At 45.8% G+C, this 25,863-nt stretch overlaps 2 protein-coding genes and 1 pseudogene across 6 annotated transcripts; 1 reads left to right on the plus strand and 2 right to left on the minus strand.

The window, feature by feature from the left end:
- Positions 1–1,256: 1,256 nt before the first annotated feature.
- Positions 1,257–3,706, minus strand: LOC112893035 (annotated as a pseudogene).
- Positions 3,707–5,645: 1,939 nt separating this feature from the next.
- On the plus strand, positions 5,646–24,437 carry LOC112893037 (rust resistance kinase Lr10-like). Of its 4 annotated transcripts, XM_025960182.1 has the most exons (5): positions 5,646–6,148; positions 6,248–6,493; positions 7,381–7,404; positions 7,584–8,080; positions 11,171–11,962. In XM_025960182.1, exons 1-5 carry the CDS (start codon positions 5,701–5,703, stop codon positions 11,810–11,812), a joined length of 1,857 nt encoding a protein of 618 aa, XP_025815967.1. In that variant the 5' UTR covers positions 5,646–5,700; the 3' UTR covers positions 11,813–11,962. The 4 variants fall into 4 exon arrangements, with proteins under 4 accessions (XP_025815967.1, XP_025815964.1, XP_025815965.1 ...); XM_025960180.1 differs by lacking the exon at positions 11,171–11,962 and adding an exon at positions 23,150–24,437 and having other exon boundaries at positions 5,650–6,493; positions 7,584–7,677; XM_025960179.1 differs by lacking the exon at positions 11,171–11,962 and having other exon boundaries at positions 5,649–6,493; positions 7,584–8,929.
- LOC112893036 (rust resistance kinase Lr10-like) lies at positions 16,504–19,027 on the minus strand. 2 transcript variants are annotated; one of them, XM_025960178.1, is made up of 4 exons: positions 18,594–18,776; positions 18,183–18,487; positions 17,914–18,089; positions 16,504–17,797 (listed from the first exon to the last, which is right to left on the minus strand). In XM_025960178.1, exons 2-4 carry the CDS (start codon positions 18,359–18,361, stop codon positions 16,704–16,706), a joined length of 1,449 nt encoding a protein of 482 aa, XP_025815963.1. In that variant the 5' UTR covers positions 18,362–18,487; positions 18,594–18,776; the 3' UTR covers positions 16,504–16,703. The 2 variants fall into 2 exon arrangements, with proteins under 2 accessions (XP_025815963.1, XP_025815962.1); XM_025960177.1 differs by having other exon boundaries at positions 18,183–19,027.
- Positions 24,438–25,863: the final 1,426 nt, after the last annotated feature.

Consider the following 25,863-nt stretch of genomic DNA (forward strand, 5'->3'; position numbering starts at 1 on the left):
AATTTATCCAACATCCATCATACTTCTCTAGATCTCCATATCAAATAGACACACACAGCCTTAACCACATGAGCCTCGAGATGCTCGCCTCAAGAGCAATTGCCAATAATTTTCTTAAATTTCTCGCCTTTCTCCATAGGACAAGCATGGCATGCATATCCTTGTCACTAAGGTCTCTTGATTGGTTCGCTTCCAAAATGTGCCGTATCAAAATATAGGCAAGCTCATAAATTTTGGCACTCGTTTGGTTGAAGGCCAAAAAAGTAGCCCATCTAACCAAGTGCTATTCTAAACTTGCCAAGATTTTGGTAAAAAAAAGATAGGCTCCCACGTTTTGGTATTGCCCATATTTGGACATGCCCATATTTTGGCATCCATCCAAGTACGTCCTAAAACATTTGGTAATCTAGCTGGATTACAAGAATGTCCAGTAGCCAAGTCATAGAAAAAGAATCCACCCATAATGACCGACAATGTCACGATCGCAAGGTTATGTCTTGGAATGAGACGTCTTGGCCCATTGTTGAGGCCATCACTGGTCAGTCAAAGCAACCAAGGCTGAGCTGACTCCACGTGGCTGCATCTGAATAGTAGCTTTCGCATATACCGTGCACGCTGGGTCACATACTAATTTTCATTCCACCTGCCGCCGGGAGGCTGTGGCAACACGCGCATGGTGTTCAATCAGGAAAAGAAGTGCTGCAATAATAGGGATGGTGCCTAGACTTGCGAACCCACCACTGATTCGGTGCTCTTCATCCGATGTGCCTAGACGCCTGTAGCTACACGTTCGACAGTAGCTCAAGCACTGTGTGTTCAATTGCAGTCAGAATTCTTCCCGACGCATTCGCTCACGTTTCAGAACTCGCGTGACCTGATCAACAAGTCCTGATTGTCCTGATTGTTTAACTGCCGCCTCGCATGATACAGGGCATTTCGACTGCGCATCCTGAGTTCCTGACCCGTGTAAAGGACAAGATGAACACCTTACTGGAATGTGCAGAGAGGAGTAGTACACACATATGGAAGGGTGCAGAGATCATGTCAACAAGTTTTAGGAATTTAGTGAAGTGCTAAATTGGAACTTTGGAACTCAAATCTGATGCAATATGTTTCTTGTTAAGAGTAGTACATGGTGAAGACCGGCAACTCTTGCCTCAGGAGGATAATACAGGGGAATGATAAAGCATTACATGATAGTGCTGGCATAAATACGTGTGGATTATGCATAGCTGCCATATACTCCTGAGTTCTGAGAGGTCTTTTTAGGAAACCACACAATCACTGTATCACACACTGACAACCATGAGCTTAGTATGACAATCTACAAACGGACAGACTTCTGTCTCCATACATTTAAGACACACATACAGAAACAAAGTATTTCACTCATCCTCCTCCTCTATCACATTCAGTTCGGAGGACAGAGAGTACGAAGCCACTTCAGGAAGCATCTCCTCGTCACAGAAGAACGGCCTCGGGGGCATTTGCAGAGCGTCCGCATCCCCTTCGAGCATCTCTATGACCTCGCTCATCGTCGGCCGATCACGAGGCTTCATCTGGATGCACCAGAGCCCAACGACGCACAGCTTTTTCTCCAGCTCGTGCATGTCGACATCTTCACTGATCTCCCCAACCTGCTCCCCAGTCAGCTGGCCATACACCAGCGATGGGTAGTACGCCTGGCTGGAGCTCCCGGCGTCCGGGTCAGCGTTCCTGCGCCCTCCGGCCATCTCCAGTAGCAGCATCCCGAAGCTGTACACGTCGGACTTGCTGGATATGGCGCCGAAGCTCCGTGACACCATCTCCGGAGCTATGTAGCCGATCGTTCCCCGCATGGCGCTCAGTGGCACGAAGCTGTTATCCCTTGGGAACAGCTTGGCGAGCCCAAAGTCAGCAACTTTCGGGATGAAGTTGCTGTCGAGAAGGATGTTGTGCGGCTTGATGTCGAAGTGTACGATCTGCATGTCACACCCCTGGTGCAGGTAGTTGATGCCTCTAGCGATGCCTAGGGCAATCTCATTGAGCTTGTCCCACGAGAAGCTCTTCTCCGACGAGAAGATGTACCTGTCGAGAGATCCCCGGGGCATGAACTCGTAGATGAGTGCCCTGGCCGTTTCCTCGGAGCAGAACCCGACGAGGCGCACCACATTAACATGGTGGATCTTGCCAATGGTGGCGACCTCGCTGATGAAGTCTTCTCCGTTGCAGCTGGAGCTGCCTAGCATCTTGACAGCAATGGGAACGCCGCCTGGCAGCAGCACGCCCTTGTATACGGAGCCATAGCCTCCTTGGCCGAGCTTCTCTCTGAAATGGCCTGTGACCGCAATGATGTCTGTGTAGGCGTATCTCGTTGTTACAAGCATTTGCTGCATTCGTAGAAACCTCTCGACTGCATTGACGGTTATTCTTGTTTTCCAGTACCTATGGGCAAGGAAGGCAAACACTGCCAGAGGCACCAATATGTACCTGCGAAGAACTGCAGAGAAACCAAGGTTGTGTATATAAAAAAGAAATGCTTTGGCGAGAATGTGTTAATTCAATAATACAATGATGCAGCTAAGACGATGATGTATGGAGATCTGAAGTGAGTACCATGAATAAAATTGAGAACAAACATAGCAGCCGCTAATATTTCACAGATGATGCCGAGGAGAACAGATGTCACACGATTAGCTGATATAAATTGCTCAGCAACGCAGAGCCAGAAATCAAAGTCAACTGTAAGAATGTCCACAGTCCGATACTTGGTGCCCTCGTTAAGGAAGTCACTGCAAGACCATGCCATAGCATAGAAATTAAGGAATTACATTGGGACGAACCAAATAACGCCTTTACCCTTCGAGTAATGATCAGATACTCACCTCTTCGACCATGCGACGCACTCTCTGATGTTCTCACCAGTCGTAAAAGGAAATCGAAGAGCAAATCCTTCCCTCATGACCTTAGTAACATCTAGATAGTTTAATCCCTCAAAAGCATTAATAACATCTAGAAAGCTTGCATTCCTAGGCAGCATTTCTGGACCACCCAAAGGAGTCACAGCCAGGAAACCGCATGACGGCGCAAAATAATCAGCTGTGGCAGAGTAGAAAGGTCTTATTGACACATAGATGAAAGAATCTGCTGTGCTCAGGCATTTGACCGATGAACCATTGTACTTTATTATTTCCTGCGAACAATTCATAAAGATAGCCCACCAATAACTGAGGCGGGCCAGCTCAATGCTGCGATGTGAGTTGCCATGGTAGTAATAATAATCATCTCTGTAATCCCACCGCGGAAGGGGGCAACTGTTTTGCATGCCCAAGTTGGTGTCAAACTGTCAACAACCCAGAAGTGAGAAAGAGTGTAGTTGATGCTAAGCACGTTGTATGTTCCACTGCCGATGCGGATCGTAGCGCTGGTCTCTGTGCAAACCAGCTCGTACGATTGAACACCACACCCATGTGGATCACCTTGCCGACGGAAGGGATACGATACGTTGCTAAAACCACCGCAGGAGAAAGGAGGACAGAGAACATGATGCCGTCCCCCTACATCTGCAACAAGAGCAGCAAACACAGATAATAATACAGAGAAGGCTCGCAGGGAAGTAGTAGAGCAATGAGATGAAGCAGACATCGCCATGGCAGGAAGGTTCGCGCTACATAGAACGGCAAGCCAACGAACGGGGGCAAAGATGACTGAGTAGCTATAAAGTCACTACTCAAGGGTAGTAGCAGGGGGAGCAATCAATCACTATTTGTGCGAGAAAACTGCATATACTGGCATTACATGATTGTGATGCCACTGACTTTTAATTTGGTAGTCTTTCTTTTCCGTTTCTCTTTTTTGTCCGCGTGGGTCCTTTGATGGGATCGAATAGCACTACATGATTGTGATGCCACTGACTTTTGACTTGGTAGTTTTTCTTTTCCATTTCTCCTTTTTAGTATGCATGGCCCCTTTGATGGGACCGAAGAGGAACAAGTTTAACCGTTCATTGAGGTATAATATAATTTTTTACTTGGATATTGAATTGTGTTGTGTGTGTGTTTACGAAATATAGCACAGATGCAGATGCTTACATGCATGCATGCACACTCTCCCTTATACAAGCATCTGTAAGAATCTGAACCAGCAGATCTCAAGATTGACAAGTTAGCATATACGCCTCACCGTGAGCGGGCACGCTATCTACCACTACCAGAATAGTTTTAGAAAAATGTAAGAACCCGTACCAAGTTAATAACTCGAACCCGGATATGCAAATTCTACCATAAGAAATTTTACCAGCTAAACTACCTTCAATCCAACCTGTTCTGTAAGTTTTACTCCTTAATAGAAAATAACGCACTTGGTGTGTTCTCGAAAAAAATGCATCCTTAATGGGCATGATAAAAAAGTGCATCCTTAAAATGCATCCTTAGTGGGCATGATAAAAAAAGTGCATCCTTAGTGGCATGATACGAATTTTCCGTAGGCTACAGAACCAGAGAACAAGGCAGGCATCAGGCCACCAGCAAAGAAGAAATAATTCATTAATAATAGTGGTATAACATACGCAATTCAGAAATGTTTATTAGGAAGGTCTTAATTACTTCTCCTATTTTGAATTGTAAGTCGTTTTGTCTTTTCTATATACATAATATTCACTATGTATTTAAATAATAGTGTATATCTAGATAGATGTATAGTAAAATATATGTGTCTAGAAAACTAAAAAAATTTATAATTTAGAATGGAGGGAGTAACTGATTTGGAGGCAGACTCCATTTTTTATTTTACCCATAGGAGAGCATTAATAATAATAAGACAAAGATACATTAACTTGCAAGAAAATCATGCATCTTGCTCAAATGGATCATACTCACGCATCTTGACTCGGGAGGTGCAATTGTGACCTGGGCCCATTTTGCGTGGCCTGGACGGCTAGACTAGACTGCACCGGTTCACCCCCATTTGCTGATGTCGTCTTCTAACTTTCACATGCCATCAATCCCATAGGCTGCTAGGCAGTAGTGACCAGACCATCACATAGAGCAACAATCAAGCTAATCCTCGCCATAGGTCCTCCATCATCTCATCAGCAGCTTCCAGCCGGGCCGATGGACCCTTCTTCAACATTCTGTGGCTCCTACTGTACCAAATCACCAGTTTGTGCAGATAGATGCGCCAAGATTCCAGTACCAAATCACCAGGTTGAAGGGGTTAGATGTAAGAGCTGCAGAAATTGCTTCATTCTAGCTACACGCTGGCACGCTGCCGTCATGGTCTTAACCACCAGTTTTTGTTGTGCACTGCTGTCGTGGTTGTGCAGGTGCCGAACCAACTCTTCAGCCACTGAAACACGGCAGTAAGTTCCCCCCAATGGCCGTAAAGAATCATCGCCAATTACTCATCTATCACAAACCCATCAGAATTCAAAGCTCTCATGTAGTGCTTTGACTATGGAAAATATTAGTCAAGAATGCATCAATACCAAGTAACTGATAAGAATAGTTTTTGTATGATGTGACAACAAATAAATTATCACTGGTTTTCAGAAACCCCATCACTATCCCAGCAATTGAAGTTCCATTGGCAGCAGGAATTCCAGCAAGCAGCTATCATGATAAGGACGGCATCCAACCGTCCAAGAGGTTAAAGCAAACATGCGCTCATTCTGAATCACTTGCAAACCTTCTCTTCGCCCACCTCCATCCCCAAATACACTCCATGGATTTGCATAAATTTCTTCTCTCAGCGCTGCTGCTTTCACTTCTGAACTATGCATCCTCTGCTGCCAAATCATGGGAGGAAGAAGACTTCCTCAAAACTTGTCCATCACATAGATGCAACAAACATCATGGGCCAGAGATCAGGTTCCCGTTTCGGCTTTCAACCCACCCTCGATCATGTGGCGCACCTGGGATGCAGTTGTCATGCTCTGGCCATCACACAATCCTAGATCACCCAATTCTTGGTTCCTGCAAAGTGACTGCAATATATTACAAGCATCTTGTCATGAACGTCATCCCACTCGTGTACTCATCATCAAGCTGCCCGCTTCAGAAGCTCATCTCAACAAATCAATCTACTGATGTGTATAGACCTATTCAGCGGGGTTCTGATGATTCAGTACTAGTAGGTTGCTCAATTGATTCTATAGCAACAAATCAAGAAGGTATAGTTGGCCCAAGCTCTTGCCTAAGCCTCAGTAACAACGCAAGCCAGTTCTGGTATCTGGTGCTATCTCAAACAGATATGTCTACTCTTCCCTTAGGGTGTGAGGTGGTCGCAAAATCCATCCCAATACCCTACACTTATGATAAAAATGGTCCACAAAAGTTTCAGACATTCTTTGGCAAGCCACTCTTCAAAGATAGGGCAAAAGGAGCAATCGACTTAGGCGAAACACCATTGAATTGGAGCCTCAGCAGCATTACCAGCATTTGTCAAAGGTGTGAACAGGAAGGGCGACATTGTGGATTCAGTTCAGACCATGGACAAGCATTCTGCCAGCATCACGGTATTGTTTTCCTAGCCCAGATCCCATACTGTCGTGGTGTTCCATTTTAACTTGTAGCAAACTGCATCTTCATTTAGCATTTATTAGCCTTAGAATCTCTACTTTATCAAACGCCCTCACACTTCCCACAAGATTTCCACTAACGGCTGAATAGTTTTACAAAATTATACTGTGAGCCTTCTGTTTCTGCGCAGTAAGATCATGTTAACGCTCCTTGTTTTTCTATCTTATGTTGTAAAGGAACTTTGCAAAACGTTAACCTACAATATACATATTTTTGCATACAGATAAACTATTTTACAAAATTCAACTGCAAATAAGTCCAATCGGTTCTTCTCTGTCACTAGCTAGTGTTCCGTTGTAGATCTTTGTGGTAGCTTACAGTAAATGTAGATTCTATAGAGACTAGAGACATCCAATGCCCAATGGCTAGCTTCTGGAAGCACAATAAGGCTACAGTGTCATCCAAGGCAACAGATGATAATGTTGAATTATAATGGTAATGGTCGAAATAGGTAAACAGAAATAAGATACATTTGTATAAGGACAACTGCAATCATCAGTAAATTGGTTAGTGACTTAATCATGGAAGTTTGTGTCTGATGGAGTAATAGTTCTTATACCATATACCTGCATGTGCAAGTGAAAAATCCATATTGGTGAAAATAATGTCATTATTATGTAAAAAACTTCTATAGTATATATTTTTTACTAGATTATAAAAAGGAATTGTCAAAATCTTGCAATAGATACTGCAAAAGGTTACGAACCTCCATTCAGTGAGAGCTGCAAAGGTGCACTGTTGCAGGCAGCATTTTAGAAATGCTTTAATTTTTCTTGTAAAAACAAATCAGGGGAAAACTAATTTTCACTCTTCATACCTGCAGGTTCGAATGTCAAACTCATTGCAGGTAACGCTGCCACTGAAAATTTACCTTTCTGATTGAATTTTTTGTTGCTACACCCCAAATTTTATGCTATAATGTTCAATAATAACCACTATATTATTTTCCAACCAAGTAATTTGACCATGGGACATAGCTATTCCTTTTCATTGTGCGGTTTGCTCATTTATTTTCTTTTAATTCAGTTACAACATGGGTAGCCACCTTCATTGTTCTGGTGACCACTGCACTCTATATTGTTGTCGTGACCACTGCACTCTATCTTTTACTGAAGAAAAGATATAATGAAGCAATACATTTGAAAGTTGAAATGTTTCTCAAGACATATGGCACCTCCAAACCCACAAGGTACACTTTCTCTGAAGTTAAGAAGATAGCAAGACGGTTCAAGGAAAAAGTAGGCCAGGGTGGATTTGGAAGTGTTTACAAAGGACAGCTACCAAATGGTGTACCAGTGGCGGTCAAGATGTTAGAGAACTCTACAGGCGAGGGAGAAGATTTCATCAACGAAGTAGCAACCATTGGGCAAATTCACCATGCAAATATTGTCCGCCTCCTGGGATTTTGCTCTGAAGGAACAAGACGCGCGCTTATTTACGAATTCATGCCTAACGAGTCATTGGAGAGATATATATTCTTGCAGGATTCCAGTATTTTCCAAGAGCTTCTAGTACCTCACAAAATGCTACAGATTGCTAAAGGCATTGCTAGAGGAATGGAGTACCTACATCAAGGATGCAACCAGCGCATCCTCCATTTTGACATCAAACCTCACAACATCTTGCTAGACTACAGCTTCAATCCAAAAATTTCGGATTTTGGCCTTGCTAAGATGTGTGCAAGGGACCAAAGCATTGTTACCTTGACTGCAGCAAGAGGCACAATGGGCTATATTGCCCCGGAGATATATTCTCGGAATTTTGGTGGGATATCATACAAGTCAGATGTTTACAGTTTCGGCATGCTGGTGTTAGAGATGTTGAGCGGAAGAAGAAACTCAGACCCAGGTATTGAGAACCAAAATGAGGTTTACCTCCCACAGTGGATCTACGAGAGAGTAATCGCTGGGCAAGACCTGGTACTTAATAGGGAAATTACAAAAGAGGAGAAAGAAAAGGTGAAGCAGATGGCCATTGTGGCACTCTGGTGCATTCAGTGGAACCCCAAAAACCGTCCATCAATGACAAAGGTGGTAAACATGCTGACAGGAAGGTTGCAGAATCTACATATACCACCTAAGCCGTATATCTGGTCTGAAAGCCATCATATGCCATAAAACATGGAGGACATTTTTTCGTGAAAGTTTAAAACATGGAGTACCTTGATTTAGCAAGCATGGTCAGGAGTCAGGAGTTACGCTTGATTTCACGTGTGAACAGCTAAACATAGTAATGCTTAGACGTAGCATACACTGTATTTGGATCATTCCACTGTATCAGGTCACATGAGGGTGCCTTTGTTAGTCTTTGCTGTGTAATAACTTAATTCGAAACATATCACATGGAATTTGATTTCCAGTGTCATGGTTCAATTGTTGAGGTTGCCTAGAAAAGCTGTTACTATAATTTCTCTCCACCCTTCAATATTGTGTGTTACTCCTCTAAGTCCCTGCAAATCTCAGTAAGGTGTTCTACTTTACCAGTTCATGGTTCAGAATGCAGCCGAAATATTAGAAAAGCATCATCATGCAAACCGCAGGGCAGTTAAGCAATCAAACCTCAGTAAGGTTTTACTAATTATCCTTCCCACAGGTTGGAATTTCATCGAAATTGGCAATATGCCCGCGCATTATCATCATGCCGGGGCTATGAAATTGTGCGTGCTCATTCCCTACTCCCAAGGTAAAACAACTGTCCTGAGATCTAGCAATGCAAAAGCAAGAGCAAGGGCGTTATTGTTACCTCTGTCAGTACCAAGTAGGAGGCAGATCCGGAGAGCCATGCCAGTTTCCGCACGTAGCCCTCATCGGAGCGCAAGGTGGCAGCAACAAGGGTCGGAGCCATGCCGGCATTCGGAGGCGGTGGTGGGAAGACGTGAGACTCCTAATCGGCCGCCAAGCTTCGGTAAGGGGCTTACTGGAATTTGTCATTCAGTAGGCTACGACTGCGATCAACGGGAAGCGGTGGCGCCCTGCAGCGCGTGACCGGCGCGCCGCAGAGCCGGTGGGTGGGGCACGGCGAAGGAAGCGCTCGGGTTTGGTGGTGCGCCGGAGATGGTGGCGGTGAGGTCGCGAGGTGGTGGCGAGCTGGCGATGAGCGCGAGGAGAGCATGGCCCTTGGGCTCGGTTGGGCCCATGTAGAAATGTATCAAGAGTTTGGTGGATATTTAATTTTTTTTGCCATCCTTATGAAGTGCCAATATTCAAATGCCAATTTTACAAATGTCTTAACCATATTTACAAATGCCTTAATATATTTGCCATAGGAGAGAGTAAAATTCTTATATTTTTGCCAAATTTGTAGACGTGGCAGGCCACGTCGGATGGCCACCGTGGACATGCCATGCGAAATGACATATGTACCCACGCGAGCCCACACAAAGACACCTTCCTTTCCTATGACAGCTATGTCCCACTCGTCATCCCTAACCTCCGTCCCCCCATCTGCTGAAGTTTCTTAAGAAGCCGCAGCCGCTTCAAAGCTCCCTCTTCCGTTGTCGGCATCGCTCTTCGGTTTTACCATCCCCTCTCCTGAACCTGCTCCTGCTCCTCTCTATCCTCGTCGTGTCGGCGTGCAACAAGGAGAACGGCCGTGCGCTCGCGGCGCTCTGGCGGTCACATGACCCTGCCGGGCGGGTCTTGGGTTCTAGAACCCGCTCCCCCTCCGGCGGTTCCTTTGTTATTGTCACCTGCGACCGCGTCAAGACCGTCTCACTACAGGACCCCGGGCTCTCCGGCAGCCTGGCACCTGCGGTCGTCGAGCTCCCTTCCAGGGGCTCTACCTACACTCCAACGGCATCAAGGGACTAATACCCGCAGACACAGCAGAGAGCGGAGGTAGGCCCGCGGCACGGGGCAAGATCCATCGCTATTGGCCCATCTGACCATGAACTGGTCGCGGGCCTCGTGCTCATGGTGGATCTGACGCCGCCGCCACTGGTCCTCGCCGTCGCATCGTTGACATGTGCTGACCGGGTGATTCCCCGCGTAACATATTTGTCGTGTCCATTCGATCCGCCCCCGGGCGGAAGCGGTCAATGCAGGTGCTGAGATGAGCGCTGGCGGTGGGGAGGAGGTGGTGTTCTACGAGTCGCGGGACCGCTTGCTCTCCTCCTGGTCCACCACCTCTGCCTCGGACGACGACCACGACCACCCGCGGCCGGCGAAGATGGGTAGGATATGGTGCCACGGCGGCGAGGAGCTCATTGCGGTCCGTGCGACGTGCGAGCTACCCAAAGTAGATGGGAGGGAGGGAGATTAGGGATGACAAGTGGGATCCCGTTCTCATAGAGAGAGGGAGTTGGGAGGAAGTAGACTGGCTGGCTGGGGCAAATAGGTCATTTCGCATGATCTATCCAAGCTGGCCACCCGACGCTGGCTTGCCACGTCTGCAAATTTGGTAAAGATATAAGAATCCTTCTCTCTCCCGTGGCAGATATGTTAGAGTATTTGTAAAGCTGGCATTTGAATGCCGGCACTCTGTAAGGATGGCAAAAAATTAAATATCCTAAATTCAGACCGTAAATAGAAGGCGAAAATGTTCAGAGTTTGACGAATTGAAACATCTCTCGAATCTTTAAAAGACAAAACCTGATCCTGATCTTGGGCCAAAACCTGATCCTAAAAGACATTGCTAAGGGTCTATGTTATCTACATGAGGAGTGCATGAAGAGGATTGCTCACTTGGACGTCAAACCACAAAACATCCTCTTAGATGAAAACTTCAATGCTAAAATTTCTGATTTCGGATTAAGTAAGCTCATTGCTCAGGATAAGAGCCAAGTGATTACAAGAATGAGAGGCACACCTGAATATTTAGCTCCTGAGTGGTTGACATCCCAAATCACTGAAAAAGCCGATGTATATAGCTTTGGCGTTGTGGTCATGGAAATCATCAGCGGTAGAAAGAATCTTGACACTTCACGGTCTGAAGAAAGCATCCATCTTATTACCCTTCTGGAGGAAAAGGTGAAGAGTGACGAGTTAGAAGATTTGATTGACAAGTACAGTAGTGATATGCAAGTACAAAAGCAAGAAGTATTGGAGATGATGAGGCTTGCAATGTGGTGTTTACAAATTGATTCTAAAAGAAGGCCTCAAATGTCTGAGGTGATCAAAGTCTTGGAAGGTCACATGAACGCAGAAAGCAAAATTGATCATAACTTTGTCGCAACAAGTAAAACAATGTTTGGTATTGCTGAAAATATAGGTTCCTCAGATCCACCTCAAGCCTCACATTTATCAGGCCCCAGGTGAAATGGGGGTAACTGTGAGAAGTTAGTAGCCTAGTTTAGACACAGATATGTGTATCTAGGAAAAGCCATTATCAGTTTTATTTTTTCCCAAGTTACTATAATTCTTTTGTTTGGTTTCCCATTGTAACACAAATCTGTTCTAGCAGTTTTCTTTTTCTGAAAGTTATAATCAAAATGCTAATAGTGAACAGGCTCAAAGCAAATTGGGAGTTGGGTTTTTTTTTATCTCCAAAATGCTGAAGTGGAAAGAGAGGAAAAAAAGCACTACTAGTACATAAGTGGATGGTATCGCATATTCTCCAAAGTGTTTCCAGCCATGGATTTTCTACTGAAATTAAGTTTCCTGTCGTAGCCGTGGACTACTTTTCCGTGTATCGCGAAAGTGTTACGGCCTTGCTGTTGTGGGGATTTATCTCCACTACAAACCTTGATTATCAGTATCGAGTGACTCTATGCAACTGCACAACGAATTAACTACCACCTCATTGCACAAGCCATCCAGAGTGAGCAACCAGAAGGCAAGAGACACTCACCTAAATTAATGCAGAGAAGGGATGCGGCGATGGATGAGGCGCCCCGCAGGGCGGCCTCCTTCCCCTATGGTGGTGGTCGGTGAGGACCGACTTTGTACCGGGGGCGCCTGAGAGGACGAGAAGCAGAGATCCTCCAGCGGAACAGCACAGCGGTGGCACATGCAAGGAGAGCAGATTGTCCAGATCACCGCCGTCGCCGCCTCAGTCGGAGCACCGGCACCGCCAGGATGCGTGTGCAACGGGACTTGGGAGAAGAAGGAGATGGGGATGGACGGTTGGTCTCCCCGCGACAGTTTGGGCTGAGGCTCTCTATAGTTGAGGTAGGCAATGGGCTGGGCCTCCTTGCAATAATAACGATTGGGCCTTGAGGCACTAGTACACGGTTGACTGGGGAAGCAGTCCACCAAAGCTCAGCCCGTAGAGGGTAGGCCTCTCACGAGGACCGTGTTACTTTGATAAAAAAAAAAGTTAAAGTGAGCTTATGGTCAAACAGCATATCAAGAGGATCCAGGCTGTTTCTCGCGGTCAACAAGCTCGATGCTTACAACTTCAACAAACAGATGTGTTTAGGGCTACGTGGGGACGCAATGCATTGTGATGATCATCTGTGCAGATCAAGATCAAAATGGCGTAGCATGCGTCGGGTATGCATGACAGAGACTGCTGCAGCACTGAATGAAAAAAAACCATCTCTATGCAATTGGCAAACATGAAGTTATCCAACGGCCATACTGCTACTATTGATCTCTATCTAAATGACAAATCTTGCCTGCCAGAGACCACTGGTTCTGGTTATAGTGGATCGAGCCTCGACCCTGGAGATCCGGCCTTTCCTCCAATACCTACATTTTACAACTTCACTTTACGAAGCTGGATGTGCATAATATCGATATGCACAAGAAATACAACGCTAGGAAAGCCTTTGTTTGTTGTCTTTTGTTGTTAAGGAAGGCGTCCAAAAGGCCGCGTTGGATTGGATGAGGCACCCGACATGGGCCCTATGGCGGTGTCCAGTGAGGATAGACAACGTGCAAACGTTGAGAAGGCCGTCTAGATCGCCGCAATCAGAAGGCCCACCAGCGGCCTACTGTCGCTCTGGCGACCTCGCGCCGCCTGGATTAGGGTTCGGGGTTGCCGAACCTAGAGAGGATCGCCGGAAGCTGCCGGACCGGCGGTGGGGTCGGTCGAGACGGAGGTGAGGCGGGGCTGCGGGGGCGCCGCCCGCCGGAGCGGTAAGAGATGGCGGCCGGATAGGGATGGTGGCGGGGGCATGGAGCTCGGACAAGATTAGCGATGGCCGCGGTGGGTGGCGGAGGCGTTGGAGCGATGTCGAAGCCGGAGGAGGCGGTGGTAGGCAGGGAAGCTGGGCCGACCTGTCTGCGGCCCTCCTTCCTCTGCTTCTAGGACGCGCTCCCTCGCAATTGCACCTGACTGCGAGTAGCGCCCGCCATCGCCGCCACGGCCGGGGCACCGGAGCCGCCGGGACGCCTGTGCGGAAGGGGATGGTTCCCCGCAAGAGTATGGGCTTGCGATGCTCCATATTTGAGTTGGGCTCGGCTTCCCTTAAATAGTGAGTGGGCTGCATTTTTTTGACCAAAACCAAACCGAATAATCAGCCCGCGCGCGTGCTATTGGGGGAAGCGCACGGCAAGCAGCAAGCTCGTCGGCTGGCGCTGCTGGTGGGGGCAGCCGCCGCTCAACGGAGAAGGACTGAAGAACCAGCACGCCGACGAAGCTTCACCATGCTGTGCATGGCTCAGACCTGGAAGGTGGAAGTGCATGGTTAGCCGACGAAGCTTCACCATGCCGTGCATGGCTCAGAACCCGTGGATGTACGTGTGCTGCGAATGCGCACTGGCCACTGGGGCAATGGAAAGTTCAGAAATGCTGCAGAATGTATCCACATGTCATGATGCTTTCGGCTAACCATCAGATGAGTTTGTTCGTTCACCTGTATGAATGAATCCGCAAAGTCGGAAAAAATCTATTTTAATCACGAACAACAAGCACATTTCCTGCCTGAAAGTGAATATTTCTCGATTTGTGAAGTACAAGGGTTGACGATATTCACAACAAAGGTCAGGTATCTACAAATGTAAAATGTGACTGTTAGCCGCAGTTGTCTCCATGGATCAGTCAGTAACAACCAATGTAAGTATAAAAAAAATAACAACCGATGCGTACAATAGTCACTCAAGTTCGGTTACTTTATGAGAGAATCGGCATTAGAGAAAGGTAGCAAAGCAGGGGGATAAATACTAGAGGACGGGCAATGATAGAGATTGCATACTGTTTCTGAATCTATTGATCAATGATCTGATTCCATGCCTTGCCCTGATAATTGTATAGCCCCCTGCCTGTGACTTGCAAGTTGGTTGGGCCAATCCCATTCCAAGTGAAGGCAGTCTCCAGACCACCAATATGAAGATACAGATAAGCCCTAAAACTGAACTCCAGTGCTTCTTCCAAGGGTTCGTCCAGGGACCATATGACATGACAGTGTTACCTGCAGCAGCATAACTGAATGAAAATACCCTCTCTCTATAACATGCAGTTCGCAAACATAAAAAAGTTTATCCGACATCCATCATACTTCTCTATATCTCCATATCAAATAGACACACACAGCCTTAACCACATGAGCCTGGAGATGCTCGCCTCGCCAATAATTTTCTTAAATTTCTCGCCTTTCTCCATAGGATAAGCATGGCATGCATATCCTTGTCACTAAGGTCTTGATTGGCTCGCTTCCAAAATATGCCGTATCAAAATGTAGATAAGCTCATAATTTTTGGCACTCGTTTGGTTGAAGGCCAAAAAAGTAGCCCACCTAACCAAAGTGCTATTCTAAACTTGCCAAGATTTTGGTAAAAGAAAGATGGGCTCCCACGTTTTAGTATTGCCCATATTTGGACATGCTCAAATTTTGGCATCCATCCAAGTACGTCCTAAAACATTTGTAATCCAGATTACAAGAATGTCCAATAGCCAAGTCATAGAAAAAGAATCCACCTATAATAACCGACGACGTCACGATCGCAAGATTATGTCTTGGAATGAGACGTCTTGGCCCATAGTTGAGGCCATCACTGGTCAGTCAAAGCAACTAAGGCTGAGCTGACTCCACGTGGCTGCATCTGAATAGTAGCTTTCACATATGCCGTATCAAAATGTAGGCAAGCTCATAAGTTTTGGCACTCGTTTGGTTGAAGGCCAAAAAAGTAGCCCATGTAACCAAGTGCTATTCTAAACTTGCCAAGATTTTGGTAAAAATAAGATGGGCTCCCACGTTTTGGTATTGCCCATATTTTGGACATGCTCATATTTTGGCATCCATCCAAGTACGTCCTAAAACATTTGGTAATCTAGCTGGATTACAAGAATGTCCAGTAGCCAAATTATAGAAAAAGAATCCACCTATAATGACGACGACGTCACGATGGCAAGGTTATGTCTTGGAATGAGACGTCTTGGCCCATAGTTGAGGCCATCACTGGTCAGTCAAAGCAACTAAGGCTGAGCTGACTCCACGTGGCTGCAGGCTGCATCTAAATAGTAGCTTTCACATATGCCGTGCTCGTTGGGTCACATACTAATTTTCATTCCACCTGCCGCCGGGAGGCTGTGGCCACACGCGCGTGGTGTTCAATCAGGAAAAGAAGTGCAGCAATAATAGGGATGGTGCCTACACTTGCGAACCCACCACTGACTCGGTGCTCCTCATCCGTGTGCCTAGACGCCTGTAGCTACACGTTCGACAGTAGCTCGAGCACTGTGTGTTCAATTGCAGTCAGAATTCTTCCCAATGAATTCGCTTACGTTTCAGAACTCGCATGACCTGATCAACAAGTCCTGATTGTTTAACTGCCGCCTCGCATGATACAGGGCATTTCGACTGCGCATCCTGAGTTCCTGACCCGTGTAAAGGACAAGATGAACACCTTACTGGAATGTGCAGAGAGGAGTAGTACACACATATGGAAGGGTGCAGAGACCATGTCAACTAGTTTTAGGAATTTAGTGAAGTGCTAAATTGGAACTTTGGAACTCAAATTCTGATGCAATATGTTTCTTATTAAGAGTAGTACATGGTGAAGACCGGCAACTCTTGCCTCAGGAAGATAATACAGGGGAATGATAAAGCATTACATGATAGTGCTGGCATAAATATGTGTGGATTATGCATAGCTGCCATATACTCCTGAGGCAAGAGAAAACAACGTGTTCTCAGAGGTCTTTTTAGGAAACCACACAATCACTGCATCACACACTGACAACCATGAGCTTAGTATGACAATCTACAAACGGACAGACTTCTGTCTCCATACATTTAAGACACACATACAGAAACAAAGTATTTCACTCATCCTCCTCCTCTATCACATTCAGTTCGGAGGACAGAGAGTACGAAGCCACTTCAGGAAGCATCTCCTCGTCACAGAAGAACGGCCTCGGGGGCATTTGCAGAGCGTCCGCATCCCCTTCGAGCATCTCTATGACCTCGCTCATCGTCGGCCGATCACGAGGCTTCATCTGGATGCACCAGAGCCCAACGACGCACAGCTTCTTCTCCAGCTCGTGCATGTCGACATCTTCACTGATCTCCCCAACCTGCTCCCCAGTCAGCTGGCCATACACCAGCGATGGGTAGTACGCCTGGCTGGAGCTCCCGGCGTCCGGGTCAGCGTTCCTGCGCCCTCCGGCCATCTCCAGTAGCAGCATCCCGAAGCTGTACACGTCGGACTTGCTGGATATGGCGCCGAAGCTCCGTGACACCATCTCCGGAGCTATGTAGCCGATCGTTCCCCGCATGGCGCTCAGTGGCACGAAGCTGTTATCCCTTGGGAACAGCTTGGCGAGCCCAAAGTCAGCAACTTTCGGGATGAAGTTGCTGTCGAGAAGGATGTTGTGCGGCTTGATGTCGAAGTGTACGATCTGCATGTCACACCCCTGGTGCAGGTAGTTGATGCCTCTAGCGATGCCTAGTGCAATCTCATTGAGCTTGTCCCACGAGAAGCTCTTCTCCGACGAGAAGATGTACCTGTCGAGAGATCCCCGGGGCATGAACTCGTAGATGAGTGCCCTGGCCGTTTCCTCGGAGCAGAACCCGACGAGGCGCACCACATTAACATGGTGGATCTTGCCAATGGTGGCGACCTCGCTGATGAAGTCTTCTCCGTTGCAGCTGGAGCTGCCTAGCATCTTGACAGCAATGGGAACGCTGCCTGGCAGCAGCACGCCCTTGTATACGGAGCCATAGCCTCCTTGGCCGAGCTTCTCTCTGAAATGGCCTGTGACCGCAATGATGTCTGTGTAGGCGTATCTCGTTGTTACAAGCATTTGCTGCATTCGTAGAAACCTCTCGACTGCATTGACGGTTATTCTTGTTTTCCAGTACCTATGGGCAAGGAAGGCAAACACTGCCAGAGGCACCAATATGTACCTGCGAAGAACTGCAGAGAAACCAAGGTTGTGTATATAAAAAAGAAATGCTTTGGCGAGAATGTGTTAATTCAATAATACAATGATGCAGCTAAGACGATGATGTATGGAGATCTGAAGTGAGTACCATGAATAAAATTGAGAACAAACATAGCAGCCGCTAATATTTCACAGATGATGCCGAGGAGAACAGATGTCACACGATTAGCTGATATAAATTGCTCAGCAACGCAGAGCCAGAAATCAAAGTCAACTGTAAGAATGTCCACAGTCCGATACTTGGTGCCCTCGTTAAGGAAGTCACTGCAAGACCATGCCATAGCATAGAAATTAAGGAATTACATTGGGACGAACCAAATAACGCCTTTACCCTTCGAGTAATGATCAGATACTCACCGATTCGACCATGCGAGGCACTCTCTGATGTTCTCACCAGTCGTAAAAGGAAATCGAAGAGCAAATCCTTCCCTCATGACCTTAATAACATCTAGATAGCTTAATCCCTCAAAAGCATTAACATCTAGATAGCTTGCATTCCTAGACACCAGCATTTCTGGACCACCCCAAGGAGTCATAGCCAGGAAACCGCATGAGGGCGCAAAATATTCAGCTTGGACAGAGTCGGAAGGTCTTATTGACACATAGATGAAAGAATCTGCTGTGCTCAGGCATTTGACCGATGAACCACTGTACTTTATTTCCTGCGAACAATTCACAAAGATAGCCCACCAATCAATGAGGGGGGCCAGGTCAATGCTGCGATGTGAGTTGCCATCGTAGTAATAATAATAATCTCTGTAATCCCACCGCGGAAGGGGGCAACTGTTTTGCATGCCCAAGTTGGTGTCAACAACCCAGAAGTGAGAAAGAGTGTAGTTGATGCTTAGCACGTTGTATGTTCCACTGCCGATGCGGATCGTAGCGCTGGTCTCTGTGCAAACCAGCTCGTACGATTGAACACCACACCCATGTGGATCACCTTGCCGACGGAAGGGATACGATACGTTGCTAAAACCACCGCAGGAGAAAGGAGGACAGAGAACATGATGCCGTCCCCCTACATCTGCAACAAGAACAGCAAACACAGATAATAATACAGAGAAGGCTCGCAGGGAAGTAGTAAAGCAATAAGATGAAGCAGACATCCCCATGGCAGGAAGGTTCGCGCTACATAGAACGGCAAGCCAACGAACGGGGGCAAAGATGACTGAGTAGCTACCAAAGTCACTACTCAAGGGTAGTAGCAGGGGGAGCAATCAATCACTATTTGTGCGAGAAAACTGCATATACTGGCATTACATGATTGTGATGCCACTGACTTTTAATTTGGTAGTCTTTCTTTTCCGTTTCTCTTTTTTGTCCGCGTGGGTCCTTTGATGGGATCGAATAGCACTACATGATTGTGATGCCACTGACTTTTGACTTGGTAGTTTTTCTTTTCCATTTCTCTTTTTTAGTATGCATGGCCCCTTTGATGGGACCGAAGAGGAACAAGTTTAACCGTTCATTGAGGTATAATATAATTTTTTACTTGGATATTGAATTGTGTTGTGTGTGTGTTTACGAAATATAGCACAGATGCAGATGCTTACATGCATGCATGCACACTCTCCCTTATACAAGCATCTGTAAGAATCTGAACCAGCAGATCTCGAGATTGACAAGTTAGCATATACGCCTCACCGTGAGCGGGCACGCTATCTACCACTACCAGAATAGTTTTAGAAAAATGTAAGAACCCGTACCAAGTTAATAACTCGAACCCGGATATGCAAATTCTACCATAAGAAATTTTACCAGCTAAACTACCTTCAATCCACCTGTTCTGTAAGTTTTACTCCTTAATAGAAAATAACGCACTTGGTGTGGTCCCCAAAAAAATACATCCTTAGTGGGCATGATAAAAAAGTGCATCCTTAAAATGCATCCTTAGTGGGCATGATAAAAGAAAGTGCATCCTTAGTGGCATGATATGAATTTTCCGTAGGCTACAGAACCAGAACAAGGCAGGCATCAGGCCACCAGCAAGAAGAAATAATTCATTAATAATAGTGGTATAAAATACGCAATTTAAAAAATCTGTAAGAAAAATACTCCGGTTTTAAATATATGATATGATTTAAACTAATTAAGCTGTCCATAACACCATATATTTAATATCGGAGTACGTGACCTTCCTCAGTAGATTTTTCAAGCACTTCTGTGGTGTCTGGTCGTTTCCTGCGAACTAATTAAGATGCACTACACACAACGGAATACAACCACCGTAACCCGGCATCAGTTTCCCTTTTTAAATTGTAATACTCCACACCAGTCACTCAGCTATCAACAAACCTTATTGGAATTCAAACTTGGAAAATCATATTACTATCCAACCCTGAACATTTTTTAGAATCTATATGTCTAGAAAACTAAAAAGACTTATAATTTAGAATGGAGGGAGTAACTGATTTGGAGGCTGGCTCCCTTTTTTATTTTACCCATAGGAGGGCATTAATAATAATAAGACAAAGATACATTAACTTGCAAGAAAAATCATATATCTTGCAAAGTGCTCAAATGGGTCATACTCACGCATCTTGACTCGAGAGGTGCAATTGTGACCTGGGCCCATTTTGCGTGGCCTGGACGGCTAGACTAGACTGCAACGGTTCACCCCATTTGCTGATGTCGTCTTCTAACTTTCACATGCCATCCATCCCCTAGGCTGCTAGGCAGTAGTGACCAGACCATCACATATAGCAACAATCAAGCTAATCCTCGCCATAGGTCCTCTATCGTCTCATCAGCAGCTTCCAGCCAGGCCGATGGACCCTTCTTCAACATTCTGTGGCTCCTACTGTACCAAATCACCAGTTTGTGCAGATAGATGCACAAAGATTCCAGTACCAAATCACCAGGTTGAAGGGGTTAGATGTAAGAGCTGCAGAAATTGCTTCATTCTAGCTACACGCTGGCACGCTGCCGTCATGGTCTTAACCACCAGTTTTTGTTGTGCACTGCTGTCGTGGTTGCGCAGGTGCCGAACCAACTCTTCAGCCACTGAAACACGGCAGTAAGTTCCCCCCAATGGCCGTAAAGAATCATCGCCAATTACTCATCTATCACAAACCCATCAGAATTCAAAGCTCTCATGTAGTGCTTTGACTATGGAAAATATTAGTCAAGAATGCATCAATACCAAGTAACTGATAAGAATAGTTTTCGTATGATGTGACAACAAATAAATTATCACTGGTTTTCAGAAACCCCATCACTATCCCAGCAATTGAAGTTCCATTGGCAGCAGGAATTCCAGCAAGCAGCTATCATGATAAGGACGGCATCCATCCGTCCAAGAGGTTAAAGCAAACATGTGCTCATTCTGAATCACTTGCAAACCTTCTCTTCGCCCACCTCCATCCCCAAATACACTCCATGGATTTGCATAAATTTCTTCTCTCAGCGCTGCTGCTTTCACTTCTGAACTATGCATCCTCTGCTGCCAAATCATGGGAAGAAGAAGACTTCCCCAAAACTTGTCCATCACATAGATGCAGCAAACATCATGGGCCGGAGATCAGGTTCCCGTTTCGGCTTTCAACCCACCCTCGATCATGTGGCGCACCTGGGATGCAGTTGTCATGCTCTGGCCATGACACAATCCTAGATCACCCAATTCTTGGTTCCTGCAAAGTGACTGCAATATATTACAGGCATCTTGTCATGAACGTCATCCCACTCGTGTACTCATCATCAAGCTGCCCGCTTCAGAAGCTCATCTCAATAAATCAATCTACTGATGTGTATAGACCTATTCAGTGGGGTTCTGATGATTCAGTACTAGTAGGTTGCTCAATTGATTCTATAGCAACAAATCAAGAAGGTATAGTTGGCCCAAGCTCTTGCCTAAGCCTCAGTAACAACGCAAGCCAGTTCTGGTATCTGGTGCTATCTCGAACAGATATGTCTACTCTTCCCTTAGGGTGTGTGGTGGTCGCAAAATCCATCCCAATACCCTACACTTATGATAAAAATGGTCCAAAGTTTAGGACATTCTTTGGCAAGCTACTCTTCAAAGATAGGGCAAAAGGAGCAATCGACTTGGGCGAAACACCATTGAATTGGAGCCTCAACAGCATTACCAGCATTTGTCAAAGGTGTGAACAGGAAGGGCGACATTGTGGATTCAGTTCAGACCATGGACAAGCATTCTGCCAGCATCACGGTATTGTTTTCCTAGCCCAGATCCCATACTGTCGTGGTGTTCCATTTTAAGTTGTAGCAAACTGCATCTTCATTTAGCATGTATTAGCCTTAGAATCTCTACTTTATCAAACGCCCTCACACTTCCCACAAGATTTCCACTAACGGCTGAATAGTTTTACAAAATTATACTGTGAGCCTTCTGTTTCTGCGTAGTAAGATCATGTTAACGCTCCTTGTTTTTCTATCTTATGTTGTAAAGGAACTTTGAGTCACGTTAACCTACAATATACAGATTTTTGCATACAGATAAACTATTTTACAAAATTCAACTGCAAATAAGTCCAATCGGTTCTTCTCTATCACTAGCTAGCGTTCCGTTGTAGATCTTTGTGGTAGCTTACAGTAAATGTAGATTCTATAGAGACTAGAGACATCCAATGCCCAATGGCTAGCTTCTGGAAGCACAATAAGGCTATAGAGTCATCCAAGGCAACAGATGATAATGTTGAATTATAATGGTAATGGTCGAAACAGGTAAACAGAAATAAGATACATTTGTATAAGGACAACTGCAATCATCAGTAAATTGGTTAGTGACTTAATCATGGAAGTTTGTGTCTGATGGAGTAATAGTTCTTATACCATATACCTGCATGTGCAAGTGAAAAATCCATATTGGTGAAAATAATGTCATTATTATGTAAAAAACTTCTATAGTATATATTTTTTACTAGATTATAAAAAGGAATTGTCAAAATCTTGCAATAGATACTGCAAAAGGTTACGAACCTCCATTCAGTGAGAGCTGCAAAGGTGCACTGTTGCAGGCAGCATTTTAGAAATGCTTTAATTTTTCTTGTAAAAACAAATCACGGGAAGACTAATTTTCACTCTTCATACCTGCAGGTTCGAATGTCAAACTCATTGCAGGTAACGCTGCCACTGAAAATTTACCTTTCTGATTGAATTTTTTGTTGCTACACCCCAAATTTTATGCTATAACGTACAATAATAACCACTATATTATTTTCCAACCAAGTAATTTGACCATGGGACATAGCTATTCTTTTCATTGTGCGGTTTGCTCATTTATTTTCTTTTAATTCAGCTACAACATCGGTAGCCACCTTCATTGTTCTGGTGACCACGGCACTCTATCTTTTACTGAAGAAAAGATATAATGAAGCAATACATTTGAAAGTTGAAATGTTTCTCAAGACATATGGCACCTCCAAACCCACAAGGTACACTTTCTCTGAAGTTAAGAAGATAGCAAGACGGTTCAAGGAAAAAGTAGGCCAGGGTGGATTTGGAAGTGTTTACAAAGGACAGCTACCAAATGGTGTACCAGTGGCGGTCAAGATGTTAGAGAACTCTACAGGCGAGGGAGAAGATTTCATCAACGAAGTAGCAACCATTGGGCAAATTCACCATGCAAATATTGTCCGCCTCCTGGGATTTTGCTCTGAAGGAACAAGACGCGCGCTTATTTACGAATTCATGCCTAACGAGTCATTGGAGAGATATATATTCTTGCATGATTCCAGTATTTCCCAAGAGCTTCTAGTACCTCAGAAAATGCTAGAGATTGCTAAAGGCATTGCTAGAGGAATGGAGTACCTACATCAAGGATGCAACCAGCGCATCCTCCATTTTGACATCAAACCTCACAACATCTTGCTAGACTACAGCTTCAATCCAAAAATTTCGGATTTTGGCCTTGCTAAGCTGTGTGCAAGGGACCAAAGCATTGTTACCTTGACTGCAGCAAGAGGCACAATGGGCTATATTGCCCCGGAGATATATTCTCGGAATTTTGGTGGGATATCATACAAGTCAGATGTTTACAGTTTCGGCATGCTGGTGTTAGAGATGTTGAGCGGAAGAAGAAACTCAGACCCAGGTATTGAGAACCAAAACGAGTTTTACCTCCCACAGTGGATCTACGAGAGAGTTGTCGCTGGGCAAGACCTGGTACTTAATAGGGAAATTACAAAAGAGGAGAAAGAAAAGGTGAAGCAGATGGCCATTGTGGCACTCTGGTGCATGCAGTGGAACCCCAAAAACCGTCCATCAATGACAAAGGTGGTAAACATGCTGACAGGAAGGTTGCAGAATCTACATATACCACCTAAGCCGTATATCTAGTCTGAAAACCATCATATGTTATAAAACATGGAGGACTTTTTTTTGTGAAAGTTTAAAACATGGAGTACCTTGATTTAGCAAGCATGGTCAGGAGTCAGGAGTTACGCTTGATTTCACGTGTGAACAACTAAACATAGTAATCCTTAGACGTAGCATACACTGTATTTGGATCATTCCACTGTATCAGGTCACATGAGGGTGCCTTTGTTAGTCTTTGCTGTGTAATAACTTAATTCGAAACATATCACATGGAATTTAATTTCCAGTGTCATGGTTCAATTGTTGAGGTTGCCTAGAAAAGCTGTTACTATAATTTCTCTCCATCCTTCAATATTGTGTGTTACTCCTCTAAGTCCCTGCAAACCTCAGTAAGGTGTTCTACTTTACCAGTTCATGGTTCAGAATGCGGCTGAAATATTAGAAAAGCATCATCATGCAGACCGCAGGGCAGTTAAGCAATCAAACCTCAGTAAGGTTTTACTAATTATCCTTCCCACAGGTTGGAATTTCATCAAAATTGGCGATATGCCCGCGCATTATCATCATGCCAGGGCTATGAAATTGTGCGTGCTCATTCCCTACTCCCAAGGTAACACAACTGTCCTGAGATCTAGCAATGCAAAAGCAAGAGCAAGGGCGTTATTGTTACCTCTGTCAGTACCAAGTAGGAGGCGGATCCGAAGAGCTGCGCCAGTTTCCGCACGTAGCCCTCATCGTGCAAGGTGGCAGCAACGAGGGTTGGAGCCATTCCGGCATTCGGAGGCGGTGGTGGGGAGACGTGAGACTCCTGATCGGCCGCCAAGCTTCGTTAAGGGGCTTACTGGAATTTGTCATTTGGTGGGCTACGACTGCGATCAACAGGAAGCGGTGGTGCCCTGCAGCGCGTGACCGGCGCGCCACATCGCCGATGGGTGGGGTACGGCGAAGGAAGCGCTCGGGTTTGGTGGTGCGCCGGAGATGGTGGCGGTGAGGTCGTGAGGTGGTGGCGAGCTAGCGATGAGCGCGAGGAGAGCATGGCCCATGGGCTCGGTTGGGCCCATGTAGAAATGTATCGAGAGTTTGGCGGATATTTAATTTTTTTTGCCATCCTTACGAAGTGCCAATATTCAAATGCCAGTTTTACAAATGTCTTACCGTATTTACCAATGCCTTAACATATTTGCCATAGGAGAGAGAAAATTTCTTATATTTTTGCCAAATTTGTAGACGTGGCAGGCCACGTTGGACGGCCACCGTGGACATGCCATGCGAAATGACATATGTACCCACGCGAGCCCACACTAAGACACCTTCCTTTCCTATGACAGCTATGTCCCACTCGTCATCCCTAACCTCCATCCCCCCATCGGCTGAAGTTTTTTAAGAAGCCGCAGCCGCTTCAAAGCTCCCTCTTCCGTTGTCGCGTCGCTCTTCGGTTTTACCATCCCCTCTCCCGAACCTGCTCCTGCTCCTCTCTATCCTCGCTGTGTCGGCGTGCAACGAGGAGAACGGCCGTGCGCTCGCGGCGCTCTGGCGGGCACATGACCCTACCGGGCAGGTCCTGAGTTCCTAGAACCCCCTCCCCCTCCGGCGGTTCCTTCGTCATCGTCACCTGCGACCGCGTCAAGGCCGTCTCACTACAGGACCCCAGGCTCTCCGGCAGCCTGGCACCTGCGGTCCTTGAGCTCCCTTGTAGGGGCTGTACCTGCACTCCAACGGCATCAAGGGACTAATACCTGCGGGCACAGCAGAGAGCGGAGGT

This window comes from Panicum hallii, chromosome 5 (assembly GCF_002211085.1).
Source record: "Panicum hallii strain FIL2 chromosome 5, PHallii_v3.1, whole genome shotgun sequence".
NCBI classification, from domain to species: domain Eukaryota; kingdom Viridiplantae; phylum Streptophyta; class Magnoliopsida; order Poales; family Poaceae; genus Panicum; species Panicum hallii.

Excerpts from the sequence above, each read along its gene's own strand:
- LOC112893036 (XM_025960177.1), bottom strand. The coding sequence starts at position 18,937 with ATGGGGATGTCTGCTTCATCTTATTGCTTTACTACTTCCCTGCGAGCC. Across the intron at positions 18,090-18,182 it reads TGCCTCGCATGGTCGAATCG|TGACTTCCTTAACGAGGGCA; the intron begins GTGAGTATCTGA and ends ATGGTCTTGCAG. Across the intron at positions 17,798-17,913 it reads TGTTCTCAATTTTATTCATG|TTCTTCGCAGGTACATATTG; the intron begins GTACTCACTTCA and ends GTTTCTCTGCAG.
- LOC112893037 (XM_025960179.1), top strand. The coding sequence starts at position 5,701 with ATGGATTTGCATAAATTTCTTCTCTCAGCGCTGCTGCTTTCACTTCTG. Across the intron at positions 6,494-7,380 it reads AGCATTCTGCCAGCATCACG|GTTCGAATGTCAAACTCATT; the intron begins GTATTGTTTTCC and ends TCATACCTGCAG. Across the intron at positions 7,405-7,583 it reads GAATGTCAAACTCATTGCAG|TTACAACATGGGTAGCCACC; the intron begins GTAACGCTGCCA and ends CTTTTAATTCAG.